We start from the raw sequence: 23,806 nt of genomic DNA on the forward strand, positions 1-23,806 counted from the left end.
AGTAAGTACATATGTGCTTGCAATTTGATCCTCATGTTTTAGATAAGTTCATGTCATTTTGCTAATGGCTAAGCTAGCAACAGGATTTAATTGATACTATATTGACACTTTAAGGACTTAATTAGCATGTTTTGAAATTTTAAAACCAATTAAAATCTAAGAGATAGTTTAGAGATGTTTAATTAAATTAACCATTATATATATTTGATAGTTTTACTATTACAAATTAAAAACAAATATATAACAAATGAAGAATGAGGCAAAACTTATGTTGAAATAGAAAACTTGCACGTTTAATTGCGGATGCTCGAATTAAATAAGACTTTTTCTTGCATTTAACTTAGAAAGTAACGGTTAATGATCATAACATGATGCGTCTATGGGAAGGTAAGATCCACATCGTAATAAAACCTTTTTTCCCTTCGACTAAACAAGAGTTGATCGATCAGACCGTTTTAGGGTTAACAATCATTTTAAAAATATTATCATCTATATTTAATATATTAATGGTGTGATTTTGTGAACTATCAATTAATCAAATAAACACATTATCTATAAATTTTAGAAATAATTTTAATTTCAAATAATATGTCGCCATCTGATTTTATAACAACGTACGAAATTAGGAACATAATTTTACTTAATTAATGTGATATGTATGATGCTAAAAAAAATATTTATGGCCAAACCTCAATGAGGTACTATTCTAGGTCCCATTGTGCATCATAAAATCTTTTAAAAAACATAACATATTTTTTCCCATTTTCTTCATATTAAAAAAATTAACTAAAATATTATATTTTGATTTTTATAAAACTACTTTTTTTAATTGAAGTTGAACAATTAAAAGTGGGCTTTGGCAGCTTAAATGGCTAAGCCACGTGAATTCTCTCACGAGATTTGTGCTGTAAACAAGCTAAAACGGCTGCTGCCTTTTTTCTTTTTCTTTTTTAATATCCCTCACCCCTTTTTCCCGACATTTAATTCTAATTTCGGTTTTTATATTATATTTAAATTTAAAATTGATCTATATATTTTAATTTGACATAATTTAATTACGATTAATTTTATTGAATTCGTTCTAATTTTTCATGCTAAAATAAATATTTCTTTTAAAATTTCATAATGTTTTTTTAATTGAAATTGTTAATGACGTGGATTATTTTATGTCTAATTTATGACACAATAAATGTTAATTGTATTAAAATTTAATCTTATTTAATATATATTTTAATAATATATGGACTAAATTAATATATTTATTATTAAATAAAATAATTCGATAAAAATCTTTATAATAAAGAGAGCCACCAAATGTTAAAATTGAGGTAAAAAATTGAATAGAAAATTTGAGCATCCAAAACCAGAATTTTACCAAAAAAATAATTTATTTCATTTTCCTTTATTATTATTATTATATCTAAAAAAAACAATTACGACTGCCAGCTAAGCAAGAAAGCGATTGTCGTGGGTCCAATCTGACACGTCGCCTCGTCAGCTTGATACTCTTACACGTGGCATTAACATAACTCCCCTCAATTTTCAACCACAAGTCACTTTCCGGTTCACTTACAAGTTAATAGCAACCTTCCACATTTCTTTTAGACTAATTATAATATTATTATTAACAACAAATCTATTTCTAAAATTCATTAATAATAATATTAATTCATTAAATTTAGAAATTATTTCTTAATATTTAAAAAATTAAAAATTAATTGTTAATTGAGTCTTAGCTTGGTTGGGATTACTATTGTTGTCAGTGTACGAATATGTGAGTTTGAGCGTATTGAAGTGTATTTTTGGTCCAATATGGTACTTGTATTAGATAGAAGTTATATATTTTGATACCAAAAAGGTAATAATATTAATTTTTTTAGTGTTTAATTCAAGTTTTAGGATTGATTGATTGATGAAATATAATTGTTAATATTATTAGGTTTGAATTTTTATTATTTCTTTAATAAAATAAATTTAGTGCCGATTATAACTCTGTTTAATTTTGTATTTAATTTGTTAAATACAGCTTGATGAATGTAACTTGAATTGAGTTTTAAGGTAGATTTGATGAAAACTAATTATCAATATATTAACGAATTATAAAATTTTATTAAATTAACTTTAAACCCCGAATTAAACATTAAAAAAGCTAACACTGTTAACTTCAAATTTAGATAACAAATTATGTATTAAGTTTTTCAGATATATTTTAATTATGATATATAGATAAGTATATTAATAATTTAAAATTAAAAATAATTATTTATTATAAGAAGGATAAAATGGTAAAATCAATTTTTTTTTACACCTTTAGGTTACCTTGATAAACACGTTTTAAAGGGAATTTTATTTCCATTCCATCTCTTTCGTTTATATATTTCACCGTTTCAGTTTTCCTTCAAAAACTCTCTTTAATTTTACACAATTTTTGGGGTTCGTTTTTAGTCTCTTATTCTCTTTCGTTTCTCTGTTGCATTTCCACAAACATCTCCGTGCTTCCCCTTTTCGTTGTTTTTTCCCTTTTCTCTTTACAACTGCATTTTTTAAAGATCAGATCTTTTCTGGGTTTCACCTCATCAATCAGGTTCGTTAATCATTTACGTTAAAGAATGGGGTTTTTCTTCGGAAACCCTTTTTCCCATTGTTATGTTCTTTTTCTTTTGATTCCTTAATGATTAAGATCCCTTTTTCAACGTCCATGCATATGAAAACGAAACAAAAACAATACATATATAAAAACCCAGATTCGGTTTTATTGTTTAAATGGTGTATCAAGATAAATCCTTAAAAAAACTTGATATTATGCCCAGAATCTTCGTTAATATTTGACTTTTTCTTTTCCATGTTTAATGAACGGTGTTCATGTGTTTTACCTCTTACTTTAATTTTAATTTAATTTAAAAATATAATTTTTATGGTGGGGGTTCAAAGTAAATGGTCGTTTTGGTAGTTGCAGTGTCTTGTCAATGCAAGGGAGTTAATATCTTAATAGTTATTATTTCTTTTTCTTTTTATGATTTAATACTTTTTTTTTCTTTTTCTGTTTATTAAACTATGATGTTGATGTATAGATTTAAAATCTGCAATTTCATCACTTTAATGGCCCACCTTACATACAAATACGTGTATTTATGTATAAGTTTCTTCTTTTATACGTATGCAATACGTGTATTGTAGTTATATATACTTGTCATTTCATTTAGTTCTTTTTTTTATATGAATCTAGACAAAGAAATGACAATGAGTGGAGACCATAGATTAGGTTGTCTTATATAATTTAACAGTGGTTGTATGTTTTTATCAATTTTTTTATAATTTGCAATGTATGGCTATGATTTTTCATTGATATTTTGTATGTTATCAAGGTTTTTTATTTACATATATATATTATCTTCATATATTGGTGATCTTTTGGTATATTTATTTTGCTTTGTTTTGTGCAGAAAGCAATGTTCTTCATGTGATTTCATTTCATTGGATCACTACTTATACACAGTTTAATGCTTGTTTTTACTCTAATACATGCAGATTTAAGCACATTTTGATCTTGTTTCGAATCCCTGCTGTTATCGGTATCGAGAAAAGTTCAATTTTTGTCATAAATTCGGTGTAGCTTTGGAGATGAAAAGGTATACATATACGTATCAAATGTATTACAACAAGAGAAAAATCTTTAAATTTTAAAGTATTTACGTATTTTCATATGTTTTGGTCTTATGATCATACGTATTTATGTATGTTTTGGCCTTGTGATCATTAGTTTTCAGGTAAGCTGCGATTGATGGACAGTTTATCGCCGAGAAGCAGTGATAAGAAGACATTGAAGAGGTGGTTTTTCATAGATAAAAGGGTTGGCTAAATAAGTGTACTTCGATAAAAAAGGTGATTTGAAGCTAATGGATTTGAAGCCTAATCATTCATCTCCTGTTCTTACTGATCCGATTCCGATAAACAAGTCAAGGTTAGGCATTCATTCAAATCTGCTTTCGTATCCACAATCTGGTGGATCTTTGTCCCCTGGTAAGTATAAGATGACTCCTAGGAAGAAACCTGCAAAACTCGATGATGTTCGGTCTAATGGTTGGTTGGATGCTATGAAATCTTCGTCTCCCCCTCGTAAGAAGTTGATCAAGGGGTTCAATATTGAGGTTGCCGCTGATGATATCGATATTGCTTATCATTCCTGGATGGTAATTTAAAATTTGATGACATATATATATATTTCCATATGTATATAAGGTTGCTTGTGCTTACTTATGCTCTTCTGTTTATATGCATAGATTAAATATCCATCTGCACTTAAATCTTTTGAGCAAATCTCGAAACATGCCAAGAACAAGAAGATAGCTGTTTTTCTAGATTATGATGGTACTCTTTCTCCTATCGTAGATGATCCAGATCGAGCTTTTATGTCTGATGCTGTAAGTATGACAGTCTATTTCAATGCTTGCATGTTGTCTTCATTTGCCTTTGATTAAAACTTGTATCTTCCTTTTTAGATGCGTTCTGCTGTGAGAAATGTTGCGAAGTATTTTCCGACAGCTATTATTAGTGGCAGAAGTCGTGATAAGGTAGATGGTAGAGCATTCTGGAACTTTGTTGTAGTTACCATCTTTGCATCAATAGGATCTGATTTATTGCATTTTTTTTAACAGGTTTATAAATTGGTAGGACTAACTGAACTTTTTTATGCTGGTAGTCATGGGATGGACATTATGGGCCCTGTGAAACATACAGAGTCTGATGATGGCCATCCAAACTGTGTTAGATCAATTGACCAAGAGGTATGTACCCGTAATATTTCGTAAGAACTCATCAAACCGGGTGATATATATTGAAAGCATAACTATCTATATGACAGGGCAAGGAGGTAAACCTTTTCCAGCCTGCTAGAGAATTCATACCTATGATTGACGAGGTGCGTCCTTTGTTCATTGTTTTTCCGGAACATGTTTCAGTTAACATATAAAACAAACATTGTTCATACGTCTTGCAGGTTTTTAGAACCCTTGTCGAGAACACTAAAGATATTAAGGGTGCAAAGGTTGAGAATCACAAGTTTTGCACCTCAGTACATTACCGTAACGTAGAAGAAAAGGTAAGAACTTAAAAGAAGCTCCATAATTACTGAGCATGTTGCTCATCTAAGTGAATATTTGTTTCCTTTTTCAGAACTGGCCTATTATTGCGCAATGCGTTCATGATATTCTGAAAGACTATCCTCGTTTGCGATTAACGCATGGACGGAAGGTTTTAGAGGTCCGTCCTGTGATTGACTGGAATAAAGGGAAGGCGGTTGAATTTCTGCTTGAATCTCTTGGTATGTTCTTGGTTAACATGATGAACTTTCAAAGCTTTTGAGTTATCAGTGTAATGAATGATATATGTATGTAAAAAAATGAAATGCAGGGCTAAGTGATAGAGATGATGTGCTCCCAATCTATATTGGAGATGACAAAACAGATGAGGATGCGTTTAAGGTAAGTATTGCAGAGCTGTTTTATTATGTGTTGCCATTGCCAATGCCATTTAGATTCTAATATTAAAAAACATCTAAATCCAGGTCTTAAAGGAAGGAAATATGGGTTATGGAATCTTGGTATCTTCAGTGCCTAAAGAAAGCAATGCAATTTTCTCTGTCAGGGACCCATCAGAGGTACAAAATCCTTATCAAGAATTGTATATTTGGTTTTTCAGGTTTTATTTGGTAGGTTATTTCGGGTTTTAGATAATTTTCCTTTTAAAATTTTGAGCTTGGGTTAGAATTAAAGGATCTCAATATTTAAAGTATCATTGAGGTCCGGTATTAAGAGTTTGATTGTATGTTGCCCCCTCTACTATAAAAATCAGGCAAATTAGTCCTTGTATCTTTAATCAAAGAGCAAATTCGTCCTTATGTTAAAAAATTTATTCATTTTCATTATTAAAATTGGTCCCTGCACATTAATATGAGGTATATATGGCACGTCATGTATTACTGTTCGATTATTTTGTTGGCCACGCTGGTTTTTAACCTTACAGGAACTACTTTGCTCATTTTGAGTAGAGAGAGCAATATGTAATCTGATTTTTAATATAAAGCATTCATGGTGTTTTTATGATCTCAATCTATATAATACAATGATTGGTATTTACAAATATGAAAACTATGAATGCAGGTGAAGAAATTTCTGAAGGCACTGGTGAGATGGAAGAGGCTTGAAGAAGCTTGAAGGAAAAGCAAGGACTTGGGAGCAAAAAAAAGGCAGAATAAAATTTTCATTGAAGAGGATAATTTAGTTTTTATTTTTATATTTTGCAAATAATGTAATTTTCCATTTCAATTTTTAGCAATGATTATCCCCCAATGAAACCAGTCATTTTTATTACATTGGTCATTGTTATTTCTTTGAAGGGAATTTGCAATTGTTAATTTATAACAATTTTTTTTATATAAAATTATTCATACAAAGCTTTTTTTCACTGGATTATGTTCATCACAAATCTTAAGAAAGTAAGCACTGAATTTTCTAGTTAATGGCGGAGGACCCAAGATGATATTTTTTGCTTTGATTTTATCATCAAGAAAGTAAAAGGTTATTAAAAAAATGTATTTCTTTAAAATTTACAAAATTTTTATTATATCAAATAAGTACTAAATGTAATAAAAAAAATTAGTACATACATATTTGGTTGAACAGTATTATATTGGTTAAATTTTGCTATTAGACCTTGTACTTTGATCTTTATTTGGTCATTTTTAGTCTTTTTTACTTTTCAAAATTTATAATTCCAGTCCTCAACTAATGATAACCGTTAAACACGCTAAATCCAATTAGTGGATTATAAATTTAAAACTATATGCATAGTACATGACTAATAATTAAATTTAACTAAACGGATTTAATAACTACTATATGGGTCAGGATTAAAGTTTCAAAATTAAAAAAAGTATAAAGACTAAAATTGACAAATTAAAAAAGTACAGGGTTAAAATTGATCAAATTATAGTGACTAAATCTATAACTTTTGTAAGGTATAGGGAGTAATAGCTAAATTTAACCTATTATATTTTATGTAGATGGACCAGATTAAAAAAATTCAAAGCTTATTTCTTCAAAATTCAATATTGGCATTTCATTTATCTATAGAATTCAATTAAATTTCTGTTAAACTACACAGAAAAAGAACATACACCATTATAAACTCATATATACATTAGTTAAAGGCTCAAGCTTTTAACTTCCAAAAATAACGAAAAAAAAATGTCAGTCACCTTGAAATCTCCGCCTTCTTCATTTCTTTCATCTTCTTTACCTAAATCAAGATTGGGATTTGCAAATGGGTCATCTTCTTCAACTCTACTCTTCAAATTCAACAGATCTTTTCCAGTTCTTCGTGCCTCTTCTGGTTCCTCTTCTTCTGTTGACACTGGTACTTGTTCTGTTCAGATTTTTTAGCTAAATATGTAATCATTTTAGTTGTTTCATTGGTTTTTAAGTGATGGGTTGTTTTTAATTTGTGGGAATGTTCAGGTTTGAGTACTGAATTGGATGCTGTGTCTACTTTCAGTGAGATAGTTCCTGATACTGTGATCTTTGACGATTTTGAAAAGTAAAAAAATCGAACTTTTTTTTCCTTCGGGAATTTTTTTAATGGATGTTTTAATGAATAGGTTGAGCTTTTTTGCGCTAATTAATTGAATTTTTTTTTATAGGTTTCCACCAACTGCTGCAACTGTTAGCTCTTCATTGTTGTTGGGCATTTTGAGCCTTCCAGATACTATTTTTAGAGTGAGCATTTTCATATAAACTGACACACACACACACACACACACATATATAGACAGCTTAAATCTTTTATATATATGTGAATATATTTGAGTGAAGTTGTTCTGTATTTTGGTTTAGAATGCTGTGGATATGGCTATGGCGGATTCGACATGTTCTCCGCTGGACAATCCTGAACTGAGGTTGTCTTGTTTTGTTAACAAGGTTCGTATTCGCATTCTCGGATGGAATTCGAATTTGATAGTTAATAAACTGTAAGCTTTGTTTAATTGGTAATGCAGCAACATTTAAGAGTAGGCATGCAGTGAATTTAGGTTTTAAATCAATGTCTGTTATATCTTTACTTATTCCTAGTTTGTGTGGCTTTCTTTATACTAAAAAACGAATTGGATCGTTAGTTTGTTTTGACATTCGAATGTTCATCGAGTGTAGGCTTTAGTAAATGTTGGTGGTGACTTGGCAAAGCTAGTTCCTGGTCGAGTTTCAACTGAAGTGGATGCACGTTTGGCTTACGATACACATGGAATTATTAGGAGGGTATCGTCTATTCCCACGTGTCCATTTGTATTTCTTACTTCCTTTTATGTGTTTTACTGGCTTATCTTGTTTTCTTATTCTCTTTCCGGATATGCTGCCCGATGCTAAAAGCTTATCGAAATTTGCAGGTGCATGACTTGCTGAGGCTGTATGATGAGATTGCCGTTCCTCCAGAACGCTTGTTGTTTAAAATTCCTTCAACTTGGCAAGTAAGTACCTCAATGCAATATCAGTGTACTCACTTATAAAGCTATTAAGTCTTAATATAGTCTTGGAACATAACCGGTACCGGTTCTTGTTAATGCTTGTTGGATATACAGGGAATAGAAGCTTCAAGATTGCTCGAATCTGAGGGTATACAAACACATTTGACTTTTGTTTATAGGTACGTGATTACACGTACAGTGATGTTTGCTTGAATGTTATAATATAACAAACTCTATTCATCCTCTAACCATTGTTTGATCTGGTGTGGCTTCAGCTTTGCTCAAGCTGCAGCTGCAGCCCAAGCTGGTGCTTCTGTTATTCAGATTTTTGTCGGCCGTGTTAGGGTAAATTTTTTTCCCCCGAAAAACCCCATTTTGTTGACTTTCTTATGAAAACATCTTTATTGTCCTTAAAACACGTTTCTGTATTCAGGACTGGGCACGCAATCATTCCGGTGACCCTGAGATCGAAGCTGCTATTCAAAGAGGAGAGGACCCTGGATTGGCTCTGGTTAGTTAAACTGTTATATTTATACTTAGGGAATAGGCTTTTGTCCGCATTTTTTCACTTTTAAGAATTTATTTCCGCAAGTTGCCATGTTGGTTCTAATAATTTGTAACTGTAGGTGACAAAAGCTTATAACTACATTCATAAATATGGACATAAATCAAAGCTTATGGCAGCAGCTGTTCGGAACAAGCAGGATATATTTAGTTTGCTGGGGTTTCACATGACTCAACTCTTATCAATTTAATTTAAAATCATTACAGAATAAGAATTACATATTGATTTGTCTTCTTAAACCCATGTTTATGGTTTCTTTCTGTCAGGGTTGACTATATCATTGCACCATTGAAGGTATTGCAGTCACTCAAAGAATCAATTACTTCTCCCGACGAGAAGTACTCTTACGTTAGGAGGTTGTCCCCACAGTCTGCTGCCAGATATGATTTCACCGCCGAAGAGGTCTGCTTTCTTTCCTTATCTCAATTCTTGGATACCGATATTGTAGTAAATAATGAAAAAGATTTATCTTACAGTATGATATTAATCACTCCTTGCATAGGTTCTAAAGCTATAGCTATGTGTAAATAGCCTGTATATAGATATGGTAATGGCTTTGGAGTTAGGACTTTGATCTGCTACTGTAATTACGGTTTAGGCATGTTTAGGATTAATTCCATACCAAGAAAGTATCTTTCTCGTTTCTTTTCATATTCGGTTATACTTGGTAATCGAAGTACCCCATTGATTCATGATTTCGTCACAATATTTGCGGCTTTTGTAAAGAATATTGTTTATCTTCATCTTTCCGTGCTCAAATAACTAACGCAAGCATGCATAACAAGGCCATTCTTGTGTTATAAAAATCCATGAATTGTTTGTTGACTGGTATTTTTCTCTATGATGCAGCTCACAAAGTGGGATCAACTAAGCCTTGCATCAGCCATGGGACCTGCATTGGTGGAGCTTCTGGCTGCTGGACTGGATGGATACGTTAATCAAGCAAAGCGAGTCGAGGAATTGCTTGACAAGATTTGGCCACCTCCAAATGTCTAAAGTGGCTCGTCTCCGTTTCAAAGCATCTCTCGTGTGGCATAGAATAAGACGGTGGTGGTACCCTGCTCCATTATGTTGTTTTAACAAAACTTGCTTCATTTGCTGAGAACTTTAGCTGGTTTTAAATTATTGAATGCTAATCCTTTATATTCTCTGTTATCAATGAACATGATGTTGTTGATGTTTGCCCCTTTGCCATTGCTTGTGGTAACCTTTTTTTTGCTTATTGTTTTGAAAATTGCATTCAAGTCAATGGTACAAAAGCTTTAAGAAAAACCACTTCGAAGACGATGTAGTTGATAGAATATTGATTAACGTCGAACATAAACCATAAAACGGACATAAAAAAATGAAAAAAAAAAATAGAACAACCAAAATCATACACAACTAAAAGGTAAAGACTTGATAAAATATGGTGATGTGGCTTGCGGCGGCAATTGGTGGAATTGAATTTCTCAAAGTTCAAAGCTTTAAGCTTTGGCGGATTAATAAGGTTGTTGAATAGGATTGAACTAATTTATAAATTTTGAAGGTTAAAGTTACTATTAAGTTAATTTTAAATTTTTTAAACTTTTCCTTTCTTGGGTTCTTACATCAACCAAGTTTTTAAGCATGGTTGATGGAATCGGACTACATTGATTAGTCGAATTAGAAATAGGTTGGTATATCAATCCAAATAAAGAGTTAAACCATTTTTGAATGATTTGTGAGCAAATAACTTAGAATTAGTTAATTGAATGAGATTAAAAGTTGGTTGAATCAATCGTTGAATCAAATTTCTTTAATTTTTAATTAAAATTAGACTTGATTAAATCGATAAAACCAATTAAATTAAAAAGAGGGGGTGTAATAGATTTAGAATTTAAGGTTTTACCACCTATCCAATTTAAAAACCTTACTGTTAGGTGACAATTCCCTTTTTCCCAGCTTTGTTAGAGGCATGGGGCATCGTCTTCTTTTAAGTATCTTTCTCCTACCCAAAAGTTATTTCATTTAATATATTTTTCTTCATCAACACATTATTTAACTCCAACCCAAAGAGACCATTTACATTTTTTTGTGTCTGTGTGTGTGTGTTTTACTTTTTCACTTAAAACCTTTCTCTCAAAGCTACTTCAACACGAAGCAACCATTTATCTCTTTAAACTTACATATACTTCTCCATATTCCACATGAAAATGCATTAATGAATAGACCCAACAGATTATACAAAGCAAGAAGGGTCAACAATAGCTCGGTGTTTGACACAATCAGCATTCCCGCTATTGAACTAAGTTCAAAGGTTGATTCTCTATCATGGCGGCCACAACCGAAGGCAAAGTCAATTTAAAGCTCCTAGTTAACGTGAAATGCCAAAGGGTTTTATTTGCCGAAGCAAACAAAGACTTCATTGATTTCCTTTTCAACATGATGGCATTGCCTATTGGCACTATCGTAAGGCTTCGTAACAAAGAAGGCATGGTGGGTTCACTTAGTAAGCTTTATAAAAGCATTGAAGAGTCAAGCCATGTGCATATGCAACAGCCATTTCAAACCAATGAAGCATTGTTGAACCCCGAAGTTTTAGCCCACTCTGGTGTAGCCAACTTGCCTCCGTTATTACCTGATATTGAGTCGTCAAATAATTCAATAGACAAAGGCTTTTACAGGTGTCAATGATATTAGACCTGGCTTTGGCCCTTCTCCCTGTCCCTCTTACATTGCAGAGGATCCTGAGGCTGTTTGTCCTAACTGTCGTTCTAAGATGAGTCACCAGGCAAAACTTGTTAAGAAAAACCAGAAAACATGTTCTAATTCGTTGTCCTCATCATCAAGTTCATCAAATGAAGAAGACGAGGGAGGGTATGTGAAAGGGGTTGTTACATATATGGTAAAGGATGATCGTATGGAGAAGCCAATGTCAACCATTTCTAGTTTAGCTTTGCTTAATAGTTTTAATGTCAAAGATATTGAGGCACTCCAAGAGAAAACTATCAAAATCGGCATGGATGAGGTAATTAAGTCATTATTTTTTGTTAATTATTTTTTAAAATCGAAAATGTTACGAGTCAATTGAATATTGAAATCTTGTTTTGGTTCTCTGTCAGGCTATGAAATTGTTGAAGGCATTGTTGCTGTTGAAGACTGTGCTTACTGATATATGTTGAAAAGACAAATTAAAAGGGGTGTTGAAAAGTCAAAAAAATGGGAGGTGCAAGTGGCACCGAAAGAAAAAAATGGTAGGCAAGTTGTTTAAAGTTGAATGGGATAATTGCAATTTTGGTCCCTAATTTTTTAGGCCATTTGCAAGTTAGTCCCTGAACCTCAACTATAAATAGGCCTAACCATTTCTCATTTACACCATCCCAACCAATCTTTCTCTCTTAGTTTTCTCTCTTCTCCCATTTGAGAATTCTTAAGGAATTCTATTTGTTTGTAATATTTTGGAGATAGTAAAGTTATCATCTGGTGTTAGTGCCCGGGGACGTAGGTATAATTTACCGAACCTCGTTAAAACTCTTATGTTCTTTTTGTCCTATTTTTCTTTCAATATTTGAGGGTATAATAGTAGTATTTAATTGTGCTATTAAATTACGTTAGAAGGAATATTCTGACTAAGGAAAGACTTGGTATTTAAGAGATCCTTGTGATCCACCTCTCTTCCCTGGGAATTGAACTTTGTGTGATTTTTTAGTACAATAATTTACACGCTTCCGACCCTATTGGAACAACAAGTGGTATCAAGAGCCGAAGGTTAATCGTAGTATGCTCTGTGGTTGCAGTTTAAACTGATCTTCCACATCAGAAAAGATTTCCTTAGGTATATTGAAAGATTATGGAGAAAACGGTCGGTGTAGGAGCTTCAACATCGTCCATGTGGACAAGACCGACAATTGCAAATGCAAGATTGGCCGTGGAGATCTTTGATGGCACGGGCCATTTTGGTATGTGGCAAAGTGAGGTTCTAGATGCCCTTTTTCAGCAGGGTCTAGACATTGCCATTGATGAAGAGAAACCAGATGATGTACAGGAGAAAGATTGGAAGGTGATCAATCGGTTGGCATGTGGCACAATTCGATCATGCCTTTCTCGAGAGCAGAGGTATGCTTTTTCAAATGAGACTTCTGTAAATAAGTTGTGGGTGGCACTTGAAGAAATTTTTTTGAAGAAAAACAGTCAAAATAAGCTCCACTTGAAGAAAAGACTGTTTCGCTTCACATACGTCCCAAGTACCACAATGAATGATCACATCACCAAATTTAATCAGTTAGTCACTGATTTGCTGAATATGGATGAGACATTCAAAGATGAAGATTTGGCTTTGATGCTGTTAGGGTCGCTTCTTGAGGAGTTTGAGTTCCTAGAAACTACTCTACTTCATGGCAGGAGTGATATATCTCTGAGCGAAGTCTGTGCGGCCTTATACAGTTATGAACAGAGAAAGAAGGACAAACAGAAAAACTCAATCAGAGATACAGAAGCTTTAGTAATCCGAGGTCGTTCATACACTCGGAAGAAAACTCAAAAGGGGAGATCAAAGTCAAAGTCCAGACTCGGGAAAGATGAATGTGCTTTTTGTCATGAGAAAGACCACTGGAAGAAAAATTGTCCAAAGTTGAAGAATAAGGGAAAAGCTGCTGTAGATGCTTGTGTTGCTAAGCATGATACTAGTGACTCTGAACTATCACTGGTTGCATCATCATCGTCGTTCCATTCAGATGAGTGGATATTGGATTCGGGTTGTACCTATCATATGTCCCCTAACCGGGAGTGGTTCTCTGATTTAGTAGAACTAAATGGAGGAGTTGTTTATATGGGCAATGACAATGCCTGTAAAACTGTTGGGATAGGTTCAATCCAATTAAAGAATCAAGATGGATCAACCAGAGTTCTGACTGATGTTCGGTAAGTGCCCAGTTTGAAGAAAAATCTCATCTCATTGGGAGCCTTGGAATCCAATGGTTCAGTTGTTACTATGAGAGATGGGATTTTGAAAGTGACATCTGGCGCACTTGTGATATTGAAGGGCATCAGGAAAAATAACTTGTATTACTACCAAGGTAGTACAGTTATTGGAGCAGTCGCTACAGCTTCCGGTAACAAAGAATTGGACTCAATGCAGTTGTGGCATATGAAGTTGGGACATGCCAGCGAAAAATCCTTGCAAATTCTGGCAAAGCAAGGATTGTTGAAAGGTGCAAAGGCTTACAAATTAAAATTTTGCGAGCATTGTGTTCTGGGAAAGCAAAAGAGAGTGAAATTCGGTACTGCTATCCATAATACAAAAGGTATTTTGGAATATGTTCACTCAGATTGTGGGGGCCTTCTAAGACACCTTCATTGGGAGGAAAACACTACTTTGTTACTTTTGTTGATGACTTTTCCAGAAGAGTTTGGGTGTATACCATGAGAACTAAGGATGAAGTGCTTAGAGTTTTTCTTAAATGGAAAACTATGATCGAAAACCAGACTGCCAAGAAAATCAAGCGGCTTAGGACGGACAATGGAGGGGAATATAAAAGTGATCCGTTCTTCGATGTGTGCCAAGAGTATGGTATTGTTCGACACTTCACAGTTAGGGATACACCACAGCAGAATGGATTGGCAGAGCGTATGAATCGAACATTGCTGGAGAAAGTTCGATGTATGTTGTCCAATGCTGGGTTGAGCAAGCAATTTTGGGCTGAGGCTGTGACATATGCTGGCCATCTTGTTAATCGTTTGCCATCACCTGCATTAGAAAGAAAAACTCTTATGGAGGTATGGTCTGGAAAACCTGCTACAGATTATGATTCCTTACATGTGTTTGGATCCACTGCATATTACCATGTGAAGGAGTCAAAGTTAGATCCGAGGGCAAAGAAAGCTCTCTTTATGGGAATCACTTCTGGAGTGAAGGGATTTCGTCTTTGGTGCTTAAGCACAAAGAAAATGATCTGTAGCAGAGATGTTACCTTTGATGAATCTGCCACATTGAAAAAGGTAGCAAATAAAGATATTCAGACGAGCAATACTCCACAGCAGGTGGAGTGTACTCCAAAACAGGTGGAGTTTGAGCAGATGTGGATTTGCCCAGTTAATAAGTCTAATTCTCCAGCCACAATGGAGGAATTAGAGGTTGAAGAGGTTCTGACCCAAGAACCACTAAGTACACCATAACCAGTTGCAGTTGCAAGGCCACGGAGAGAAATTTGTAAACCTGCTCGATTTACTGATATGGTGGCCTACGCCCTTCTCGTTGTTGATGATATTCCTATCACTTATCAAGAAGCAATGCAAAGCTTAGAAAGTGATAAATGGAAAAGCGCCATGGATGAAGAAATGCAGTCTCTCCTGAAGAACAATACTTGAGAATTGGCGCAATTACCGAAAGGTAAAAGGGCAATCTGATGCAAGTGGGTATTCGCAAAGAAAGATGGATCTCCTAGCAAGAAGGATATTCGCTACAAGGCAAGATTGGTAGCTAAAGGCTACGCTCAGAAGGAGGGAATTGACTACAATGATGTATTTTCCCCTGTTGTGAAGCATTCCTTCATTAGAATTTTGTTGGCCTTGGTAGCACAGTTGAATTTGGAACTAGCTCAACTTGATGTTAAGACGGCTTTGTTGCATGGTGAGTTAGAAGAGGAGATCTATATGACTCAGCCCGAAGGATACACAGATGCTGGTGGTAGAAATTGGGTTTGTAAGCTGAACAAATCGCTATATGGATTGAAGCAATCCCCGAGGCAGTGGTACAAGCGATTTGATAGCTTTATGAGAAGGCAGAAGTACACAAGAAGCAAATATGACAATTGTGTATATTTGCAGAAGTTGCATGACGGATCTTTCATTTATCTACTCTTGTATGTTGATGATATGTTAATCGCTTCGAAGAGCCAAAATGAGATAGATAAGCTGAAGGCTCAGTTGAATCAAGAGTTCGAGATGAAAGATCTAGGTGAGGCCAAGAAGATTCTCGGCATGGAGATAAGTAGAGATAGACCGAGAGGCAAGCTCTATTTAAATCAGAAGCAATATCTGAAAAAGGTATTACAATGTTTTGGTGTAAATGAAAACACAAAACATGTAAGTACCCCACTTGCTTCTCATTTGAAACTTAGTGCTCAATTATCTCCGAAGACTGAAGATGAAAGAGAATATATGGCGAAAGTCCCATATGCTAATGCAGTTGGGAGTTTGATGTATGCGATGGTGTGTACGAGGCCTGACATTTCACAAGTTGTTAGAGTTGTGAGCAGGTATATGCATGATCCTGGAAAAGGACATTGGCAAACTGTGAAATGGTCTACGGTATCTTCGAAAAACCGTAGATGTTGGTTTAATTTTTGAACAGGATGAAGCACTTGGTCAGTTTGTAGTTGGATATGTTGATTCCGACTTTGCTGGTGATTTAGATAAACGTCGTTCAACTACGGGGTATCTGTTTACTCTTGCGAAAGCCCCAGTGAGTTGGAAGTCTACCTTACAGTTTACAGTAGCTGTGTCTACTACAGAGGCAGAATATATGGTAGTTACAGAAGCTGTTAAGGAGGCTATTTGGCTTAATGGATTGTTGAAAGACTTAGGAGTTGTTCAAAGTCACATAAGTTTATATTGTGACAGTCAGAGCGCTATTCATTTAGCGAAAAATCAAGTCTATCATTCAAGAACCAAGCATATCGACGTAAGATATCACTTTGTGCGGGAAGTCTTTGAAAAAGGAAAAATTCTACTTCAGAAGATTCCGACAGCAGATAATCCCGCAGATATGATGACCAAGGTGGTAACAACAATCAAGTTTAATCATTGTTTGAACTTGATTAACATCCTGAGAATTTGAGCACCTTTAGGTGTATGGCGCTCGAGAGCGCATTTGGAGGCACTACAAAAGATAGCTTTATCGAATTTGGGGAGTTGAAGGAAGTATGTGAAGATGTGATTATCCTAATCAAATCTTCAAGGTGGAGATTGTTGAAAAGACAAATTAAAAGGGGTGTTGAAAAGTCAAAAAATGGGAAGTGCAAGTAGCACCGAAAGAAAAAAATGGTAGGCAAGTTGTTTAAAGTTGAATGGGATAATTGCAATTTTGGTCCCTAATTTTTTAGGCCATTTGCAAGTTAGTCCCTGAACCTCAACTATAAATAGGCCTAACCATTTCTCATTTACACCATCCCAACCAATCTTTCTCTCTTAGTTTTCTCTCTTCTCCCATTTGAGAATTCTTAAGGAATTCTATTTGTTTGTAATATTTTGGAGATAGTAAAGTTATCATCTGGTGTTAGTGCCCGAGGACGTAGGTATAATTTACCGAACCTCGTTAAAACTCTTATGTTCTTTTGTCCTATTTTTCTTTCAATATTTGAGGGTATAATAGTAGTATTTAATTGTGCTATTAAATTACGTTAGAAGGAATATTCTGACTAAGGAAAGACTTAGTATTTAAGAGATCCTTGTGATCCACCTCTCTTCCCTGGGAATTGAACTTTGTGTGATTTTTTAGTACAATAATTTACACGCTTCCGACCCTATTGGAACAACAATATATTCTACGGAGAGAAGGCACATTATGTGTAATGTTGTTAGCTTGTATGAGTAATTTGTATGAGATGTGAAATGGGGTCTTTCTATATTATAATTCACTTGTTTTGCTTCTAATTATTATGAAATTTGAATAATTTAAATATTAACATTCGAATTTAGATTTACATGGGTGTAAATTAATGAATGGGAGGTATCTGCAAATAATTAATATTTTAATGATTTAACTGGTGAATTTATGATATAATTTATATCAAATTTGACATATATAATTTATATGAATAAAATGTAAAATATAACAGTTGGATCGTTAAAATATTAATAGTATAAAAAAATACAAAAGGGTGTAAACCTTTAACATTGATGTAAATGAATCCCTCCCCATTAATGAATAATAAATCTTTTAAATACTAATTTGAATTAATTAATATTGTTACGAATAGTCAAAAAATGTACTTTTCAATCCGCTAGGCTTAAATATAAAATTGTCCCTCTGTTTATTTCATTTAGGTACTTAAAGTATTTTTTGGCTAAAAGTGGTATTGAACTATCAATATGAGACAAGTGGTACATTCTTATTAAATATTGCAATACTTTTAAAGTAAATTGAGACTAAATTGATGGTTTAAATATATTTTTGATAGAATTTTTTTTAAATATTTAAGTGAGAAAAATGGTATTTAAAAAGGAAGATAATTATTACATTGTTTTTGTTGAAATCCAGCCATGCATGGAAAGGAACATAAAATAATAATTTAGATAGACTTACAATGGACTTGAAACAAATATTTAAGTGCGAATTTCTAGTTGATTTATCCATAGCTCATCTCAATTTCATCTCCCCATCATAACTTAGCCTGTTTAGTCTTTTGTCTTTTACTAGTAATTATAGTTGGTCCCTAATGCAACATGGATAAGATGATTTGATCATATCACATCTATGGGTTGCTCATCTTAGCCTTGTTTCATTTTCAACTAATCTATTGTTCATTGAGTTTCTTTTTCTCTTTTAGGTTATTGTACTGAATTTCCAACTCCAAGGACCAACTCTTGGAGGGAAAGCTTAGACTGTTGCTCATGGGAGGGAGTCACTTGCGACAAGGTGACTGGTCATGTTGTCTTGTTGGAAATCTCCCTGAAAACAGTAGCCTCTTTCACCTTCAGAAGTTTCAATGGTTGGATCTAACTTCCAACTCTTTAAAAGGTTATTTTCCTTCAAACAGTACCCTCTTTCTCTTGCAAGAACTCCGATAACTCAACCTTGGTCACACCGGTTTCATTGGTTCTATCTCATCCGCATTCAGTCAGCTAGTGAGTTTGACCAATCTTGATCTCTCTCATTCTCCCCTTTCTGGCTTTATCCCATCAGCAATCTCTTCCCTAACGAAGTTGGTTTCACTTTATCCTTAATGGAATTTGAGAACCACGACTTTAACATGCTTTCAAGTAACTTAACTTCGTTAAGAGACCTTCACTTTGATAGTGTCAATATGTCAAGTGTTACACCTATTTCTTTGCTAAATCTTTCGTCATATTTAAATAGTTTAAGTCCTGCATTTTGTGGAATATCCGGTGAGATTCCGCGTGAGGTTTTTCGCCTTCCACCTCCAATATCTTGATTTAAGCTCAAATTTTGGTCCCCGTATCATATTGGAGTAGTCCCCTTAATTCATTGGTCCTTGGAAATTATGGTTTCAAGGGTTCGTTGCCTGCATCCTAGCCAATTTCACACTTCTAACTTCCTTAGACATATCTGGAAATCTAAACAAACTAACTACACTGCAGTTTGATGCATGCAATTTCAGTGGTCAACTTCAATATCCATGTTCAACCTAACAGAACTAGTTGGCATACAATTGGCTAGAGGGTCCCCTTCAAGACCATACCAGTGGGCTTCAAATAAGTGGTGGATTACCCTTTTGGTTGTTTACCCTGCCCTCACTGCAGATTTTGGACCTTGGGTACAATAAACTGACTGGTACAATCGAGCATGACCAGATTCAACTTCGTAATGCAGTACTCAAAAGCCTTGTTCTTAAAAATAATGACGTTAATGGTCCTACCAGGTTATTTCTTTGAACTTGAAAACCTTTCTTATCTTGATCTTTCATCGAATAACCTGAGAGGTACAGTGGAATGAAATACGCTTGCGAAACTAGAAAAACTTGGTTATCTTGAACTTTCAAACAATAGATTTTTGTCACTGAGTGGCAGTGATAGTGATGGTAATTACACCTTCCCCATGCTTGCTTCCTTTTTTCTTTTTTTTTTCTCTTCTTGTAATGCAAGAAAGTTCCCTAATTTCTTGAGAACAGCCGAGTCATTGTAGAGTTTCTATCTTTCTAACAACAAAATTGAAGGTGCAATATCTCAATGCGAAACGGAAGGGTGGGAAAATTTGAACAATTTAGAACTTTCCTACAACTTTTTGGCTAGTTTAATTCAATTCCCAGGGAGGAATCTTAGAACTATTGATCTTTGATCAAACTTGCTTCAAAGGCCTCTTCTAGTTCCACCACCTTTAGTCCATGTCCTTGATTTGTCAAGAAACAGCTTGGGTGGAACAATTCCAGAGTGTCTTGGGAACCTTAACCGGTCTCTCATGTTCCTGCAATTGCATATGAACAAATTTCACGGGCTTGTTACCAGAAAACTTGTTCAAAAATTTGAGAGGTATGACAGATGTACCTGAATTCGGAATTTCAAGCTCACATCGGTTCTGGTTGAGATTGAGAGACAACCAAGGTGACAGCTCTCTTATGATTATAAAGATTCTGTGAATGTGAGACTGAAAAGCAGGGAGATGGAGATGATGCAACTGTTAAGCATTTTCACAGCGATGGATTTTTCAGAAAACCTATTCTATGGGCATAACCCCAAGGAACTTGGGGCACTTTGTTCACTTCAAGTGCTCAACCTCTCTCTCAACCATTTCAATGGTCCTATTCCACCATCTCATTCAAGAATTTAGCAAAATTAAGCACACTCTCACAAAGCATGTAGAGCCGATTCAAGCCCTTGACCACATCTTTGACACGTAGCATTTGGAAGAACACAAAAGGAAGAAAGCTTGGACTCAGCGGGGAGGATATCATGACTGAGTCACCAAGCAAAAAGTTAAATTTTAAGCAATATCTGCAACTTCCATTTCTCCTTCCAAAAGCATCTATGAGGCCGATAACCCAAACTGCGCAATAATAGCCAAGAATAGTCCATTTTAGTTGAATAAGTCCTTGCGGGGGACTTCCACCAAAGTAGTGAATCCTCACTCCCGGCTCGCATCAAAGGCACATCAAGAATTCGCTCGTCATCACTAGTACAAAGGTGTTGTGCAAAAGTCCCTCAACCCATTCAACGGCAATCGTTAGCATTAACTGGCCCACTGTGGCGTGCCTCAGCAATGTACCCAAAATAGATAAGGACGGTCGTAAATGTCATCACCACCCCTATCTATCCTCCCATATGTGCACACTCCTTCCATTATCGATCTGCCAAATAGCTTAGGCGCTACCATTTGGGCTATTTTTGTTCTCCCATTGCTGATCCTTTGAATGCAAGTTTTAAAGGCGTGCAATAAATTGATCTCCATCCTTGGCAGTAGGGTGACCGGTGGGCTCATCGGAAAAGGTAGAGTTATTGTCATGGTTGGTAGTTGCCGTAGTTGGATTCACTTTCTTAAAAAGGATTCAAGTGTTGATTATATCACTATTAAAATCTCTCCTTGTTACAAATAAACAAAAAAAAAGTATTTTGAACTAATTATATAAAGTTCTTAGATTTAGCTTTAGTTAAAAGTAAAAAAAATGTCACGTCAACATTTTGTTTATACATTAACATACTTTTTTAATAGAATTGACCAATTCGAGCAATTATTTTAATTAAAATAACTAAATTGACAAAAAAAATTAAAGTGACTAAAATAGGAACAATGTTATTTTAAAGTAACCTCAAAAATACCATTCTTAAAATAGTAAATACTATGTTCTACTTTATTTTTATTTAATTCTTTTTAATAATTCAAAAATTAAATTAATCAATTTAACAATAAAAATACTAATTTGACTAGAGGACTTTGCAATATATGTTTTTTTGAAAGCTCTACAATTTGAAAACAGAACAACTGATCAATAATACTTAAATCTGTTTAGTTAAGTTTTGATATTAGTCCAATATGAAGCATAAAGTTGCTGGCTTAATCCATTTCCTCAACTTATTATACTTTTTGAATTTTAAAATTTCAAGCTTGACATAAAGATAATCTTTAAATATATTAACTGATTTTTTTGTGAATAATATGTAAAAATAACAACCGGACATAGCATTACACAAATAATAATATATTTACCACATAAAAATTTTAAAAATAGTAGAATTTAATTAATTTAACTGTTACAATTTCCTCAAGTTTTTAAAATTAAAAAATACAAAAAAATAAAAATAACCAAACTAAATTACATTAATTAAATCCATAATTTATTTACCGAGACTAATAGCACAAGATGACTCTTTTTAACTATCTTTCAACAACTCAAAAGAAAGATGTAAGTAGTATTTTGTTGGTGGAGGGCATTCTAAAGGGGCCTTAATTAAATGCCATATATGATTTTGTGAGTGTCTAAAGTGAAGGTGAAGCCCGTCTCTTGCTCCTATGTTTAAGTATTGACCACCATTAGTAAAAGAAATCAATCAAGTTGCTTCAACTTTACTTTCTTTTTTAGTGGAACAACAGACAGTACCCAAAGTAGAGCTCAACATCCATGATTGACCCAAAGTATTGCTTGTCCCCTTTATGGCTAACTCTCAAGGGTTCCCAATCAGGGTATGTCCCCCATTTTAGCTTGTCATTTTCTGTTTCTTTTCATTGTATGCTTCTTCAGCTTTCGATAAAAACCTTTCATGGTGTATACAACATTGAACCCAAATCTCATCACCTAAAGTGATCAAGGTGCTCATATTTCAGTACATATATATAAGCATTCAACAAGCACGTATAAGTACACATAGGACCAAAAATACATCCCATTTTTTTAAATCCAGTACATTCCATAATATATTATTAGGTAAAAATATTACAGATGTCTTTGTACTAAGAGTTAGATTATAATTTATCTTATCTATTAAAAAAAAGGTAAATTAGTTCATGTTGATTATATTAAAAGAGCAAAATATTCATTTTATTAAAAATTTTATCCATTTCTTATTTTAAGTGTTGACAGAAAAATTATGTCCATATGGCATGCCGTGTATTACTGATGTGATATATAAAATTATCTAATTTTTTGTTATTAAAAAAAAGGGCAAAGTACTTCATGGAGATATTGTTTCATATGTGTAGTGCATATAGTCTGGTCATTGGTCAAGCACCAAAGCTAAGGCCTAGGAGCAGGTGCTTAGAGGCTTTTAAAACATTGTTTAAAAAAGGGATTTTAAGTACAAATCCGGACTCCGGGAACTGTGGAGGTTTGGGATTTGGGAAACTAATGAAGCACACTAATAATAACGGTGCCCTCACATGGAGTTTTTTTTCTTTTCTTTTCACATGGTGAATGATGTTGAAAGAACTTAGTCTGCAAACAAACATTTCTTTAATGAACCCTAATTAAATAATTCAGCCCACATACATATCAATGTGCGCATGCATGCATGGTCTGGCAATTGCTATAACCTTTAACAGGCCTTAGAAAATGAGGCTAAAAATTTTAAGAGAGGGAAGCCATGAATTTATATTCACATAAAACCCTAAGTATATATATGCATATATCTTCAAGTTTTTCATTATGAAGTCCATGACAGCACGCCCAATAATTATGTCCCATCAAAGTATTTCCATTGCTTTAAAGGGACTTTCACTGCTTTTGACTTAAAACCAAGTAAAAAAAAAGGGATTCAATGTTCTCCCAAGTGAATAACAACCAAGGATTTTCCATTATCCATTATTACTATAATAATCTTAAAAGCTTGATTGCTTTCCTCTTGGTATTTAAACCAAGCTGGTTAAATTTCAAAACCAGCTGGCTAGCACCTTCAAGTTTTCAAGTCCAAATATACAGCTCAAATTTGTAACATATAGGAGGCCTATAGCCTGCAGTTTCCTATATATATATACATATATATCACTCTCTCATATATTATCATGTTCAAGTTTTAGTAAGGATCTAAGGAGTCTGCTAAGCTAATATGAAGAAGATAGAATATCTGGGTGCCTCCATCTTAGTTTATCTTCTAGAACAGGT

General features: G+C 33.9%; 3 protein-coding genes across 4 annotated transcripts; all 3 read left to right on the forward strand.

The window, feature by feature from the left end:
- Positions 1 to 2,370: 2,370 nt before the first annotated feature.
- LOC107943939 (probable trehalose-phosphate phosphatase F) lies at positions 2,371 to 6,462 on the forward strand. Of its 2 annotated transcripts, none has more exons than XM_016877754.2 (12): positions 2,371 to 2,584; positions 3,529 to 3,629; positions 3,761 to 4,190; positions 4,281 to 4,421; positions 4,500 to 4,571; positions 4,656 to 4,784; positions 4,862 to 4,918; positions 4,997 to 5,098; positions 5,173 to 5,320; positions 5,410 to 5,480; positions 5,564 to 5,656; positions 6,159 to 6,462. In XM_016877754.2, exons 3-12 carry the CDS (start codon positions 3,897 to 3,899, stop codon positions 6,210 to 6,212), a joined length of 1,161 nt encoding a protein of 386 aa, XP_016733243.1. In that variant the 5' UTR covers positions 2,371 to 2,584; positions 3,529 to 3,629; positions 3,761 to 3,896; the 3' UTR covers positions 6,213 to 6,462. The 2 variants fall into 2 exon arrangements, with proteins under 2 accessions (XP_016733243.1, XP_016733245.1); XM_016877756.2 differs by lacking the exon at positions 2,371 to 2,584 and adding an exon at positions 3,220 to 3,262.
- Positions 6,463 to 7,104: 642 nt separating this feature from the next.
- On the forward strand, positions 7,105 to 10,258 carry LOC107943944 (transaldolase). Its single transcript, XM_016877761.2, has 12 exons — positions 7,105 to 7,413; positions 7,515 to 7,593; positions 7,697 to 7,772; positions 7,890 to 7,973; positions 8,202 to 8,306; positions 8,435 to 8,515; positions 8,627 to 8,691; positions 8,788 to 8,857; positions 8,946 to 9,023; positions 9,139 to 9,236; positions 9,344 to 9,479; positions 9,927 to 10,258. The coding sequence occupies exons 1-12, from the start codon at positions 7,245 to 7,247 to the stop codon at positions 10,071 to 10,073; spliced, it is 1,188 nt and encodes a 395-aa protein (XP_016733250.1). The 5' UTR covers positions 7,105 to 7,244; the 3' UTR covers positions 10,074 to 10,258.
- Positions 10,259 to 11,357: 1,099 nt separating this feature from the next.
- LOC107943942 (uncharacterized) lies at positions 11,358 to 12,220 on the forward strand. The gene is made up of 3 exons (XM_041104051.1): positions 11,358 to 11,651; positions 11,707 to 12,066; positions 12,161 to 12,220. The coding sequence occupies exons 1-3, from the start codon at positions 11,370 to 11,372 to the stop codon at positions 12,218 to 12,220; spliced, it is 702 nt and encodes a 233-aa protein (XP_040959985.1). The 5' UTR covers positions 11,358 to 11,369.
- The last annotated feature ends 11,586 nt before the right edge of the window (positions 12,221 to 23,806 follow it).

Source organism: Gossypium hirsutum, chromosome A03 (assembly GCF_007990345.1).
Source record: "Gossypium hirsutum isolate 1008001.06 chromosome A03, Gossypium_hirsutum_v2.1, whole genome shotgun sequence".
Taxonomy (NCBI): Eukaryota; Viridiplantae; Streptophyta; class Magnoliopsida; order Malvales; family Malvaceae; genus Gossypium; species Gossypium hirsutum.

Bases quoted from the DNA above. Each gene is read 5' to 3' on its own strand.
- LOC107943942 (XM_041104051.1), top strand. From the start codon at position 11,370: ATGGCGGCCACAACCGAAGGCAAAGTCAATTTAAAGCTCCTAGTTAAC. The intron at 11,652-11,706 runs GTAGCCAACTTG...ATAATTCAATAG, and splicing joins AAGTTTTAGCCCACTCTGGT to ACAAAGGCTTTTACAGGTGT. The intron at 12,067-12,160 runs GTAATTAAGTCA...GTTCTCTGTCAG, and splicing joins TCAAAATCGGCATGGATGAG to GCTATGAAATTGTTGAAGGC.
- LOC107943944 (XM_016877761.2), top strand. From the start codon at position 7,245: ATGTCAGTCACCTTGAAATCTCCGCCTTCTTCATTTCTTTCATCTTCT. The intron at 7,414-7,514 runs GTACTTGTTCTG...GGGAATGTTCAG, and splicing joins CTCTTCTTCTGTTGACACTG to GTTTGAGTACTGAATTGGAT. The intron at 8,858-8,945 runs GTAAATTTTTTT...TTCTGTATTCAG, and splicing joins TTTTTGTCGGCCGTGTTAGG to GACTGGGCACGCAATCATTC.
- LOC107943939 (XM_016877754.2), top strand. From the start codon at position 3,897: ATGGATTTGAAGCCTAATCATTCATCTCCTGTTCTTACTGATCCGATT. The intron at 4,919-4,996 runs GTGCGTCCTTTG...TACGTCTTGCAG, and splicing joins TCATACCTATGATTGACGAG to GTTTTTAGAACCCTTGTCGA. The intron at 5,099-5,172 runs GTAAGAACTTAA...TTCCTTTTTCAG, and splicing joins ACCGTAACGTAGAAGAAAAG to AACTGGCCTATTATTGCGCA.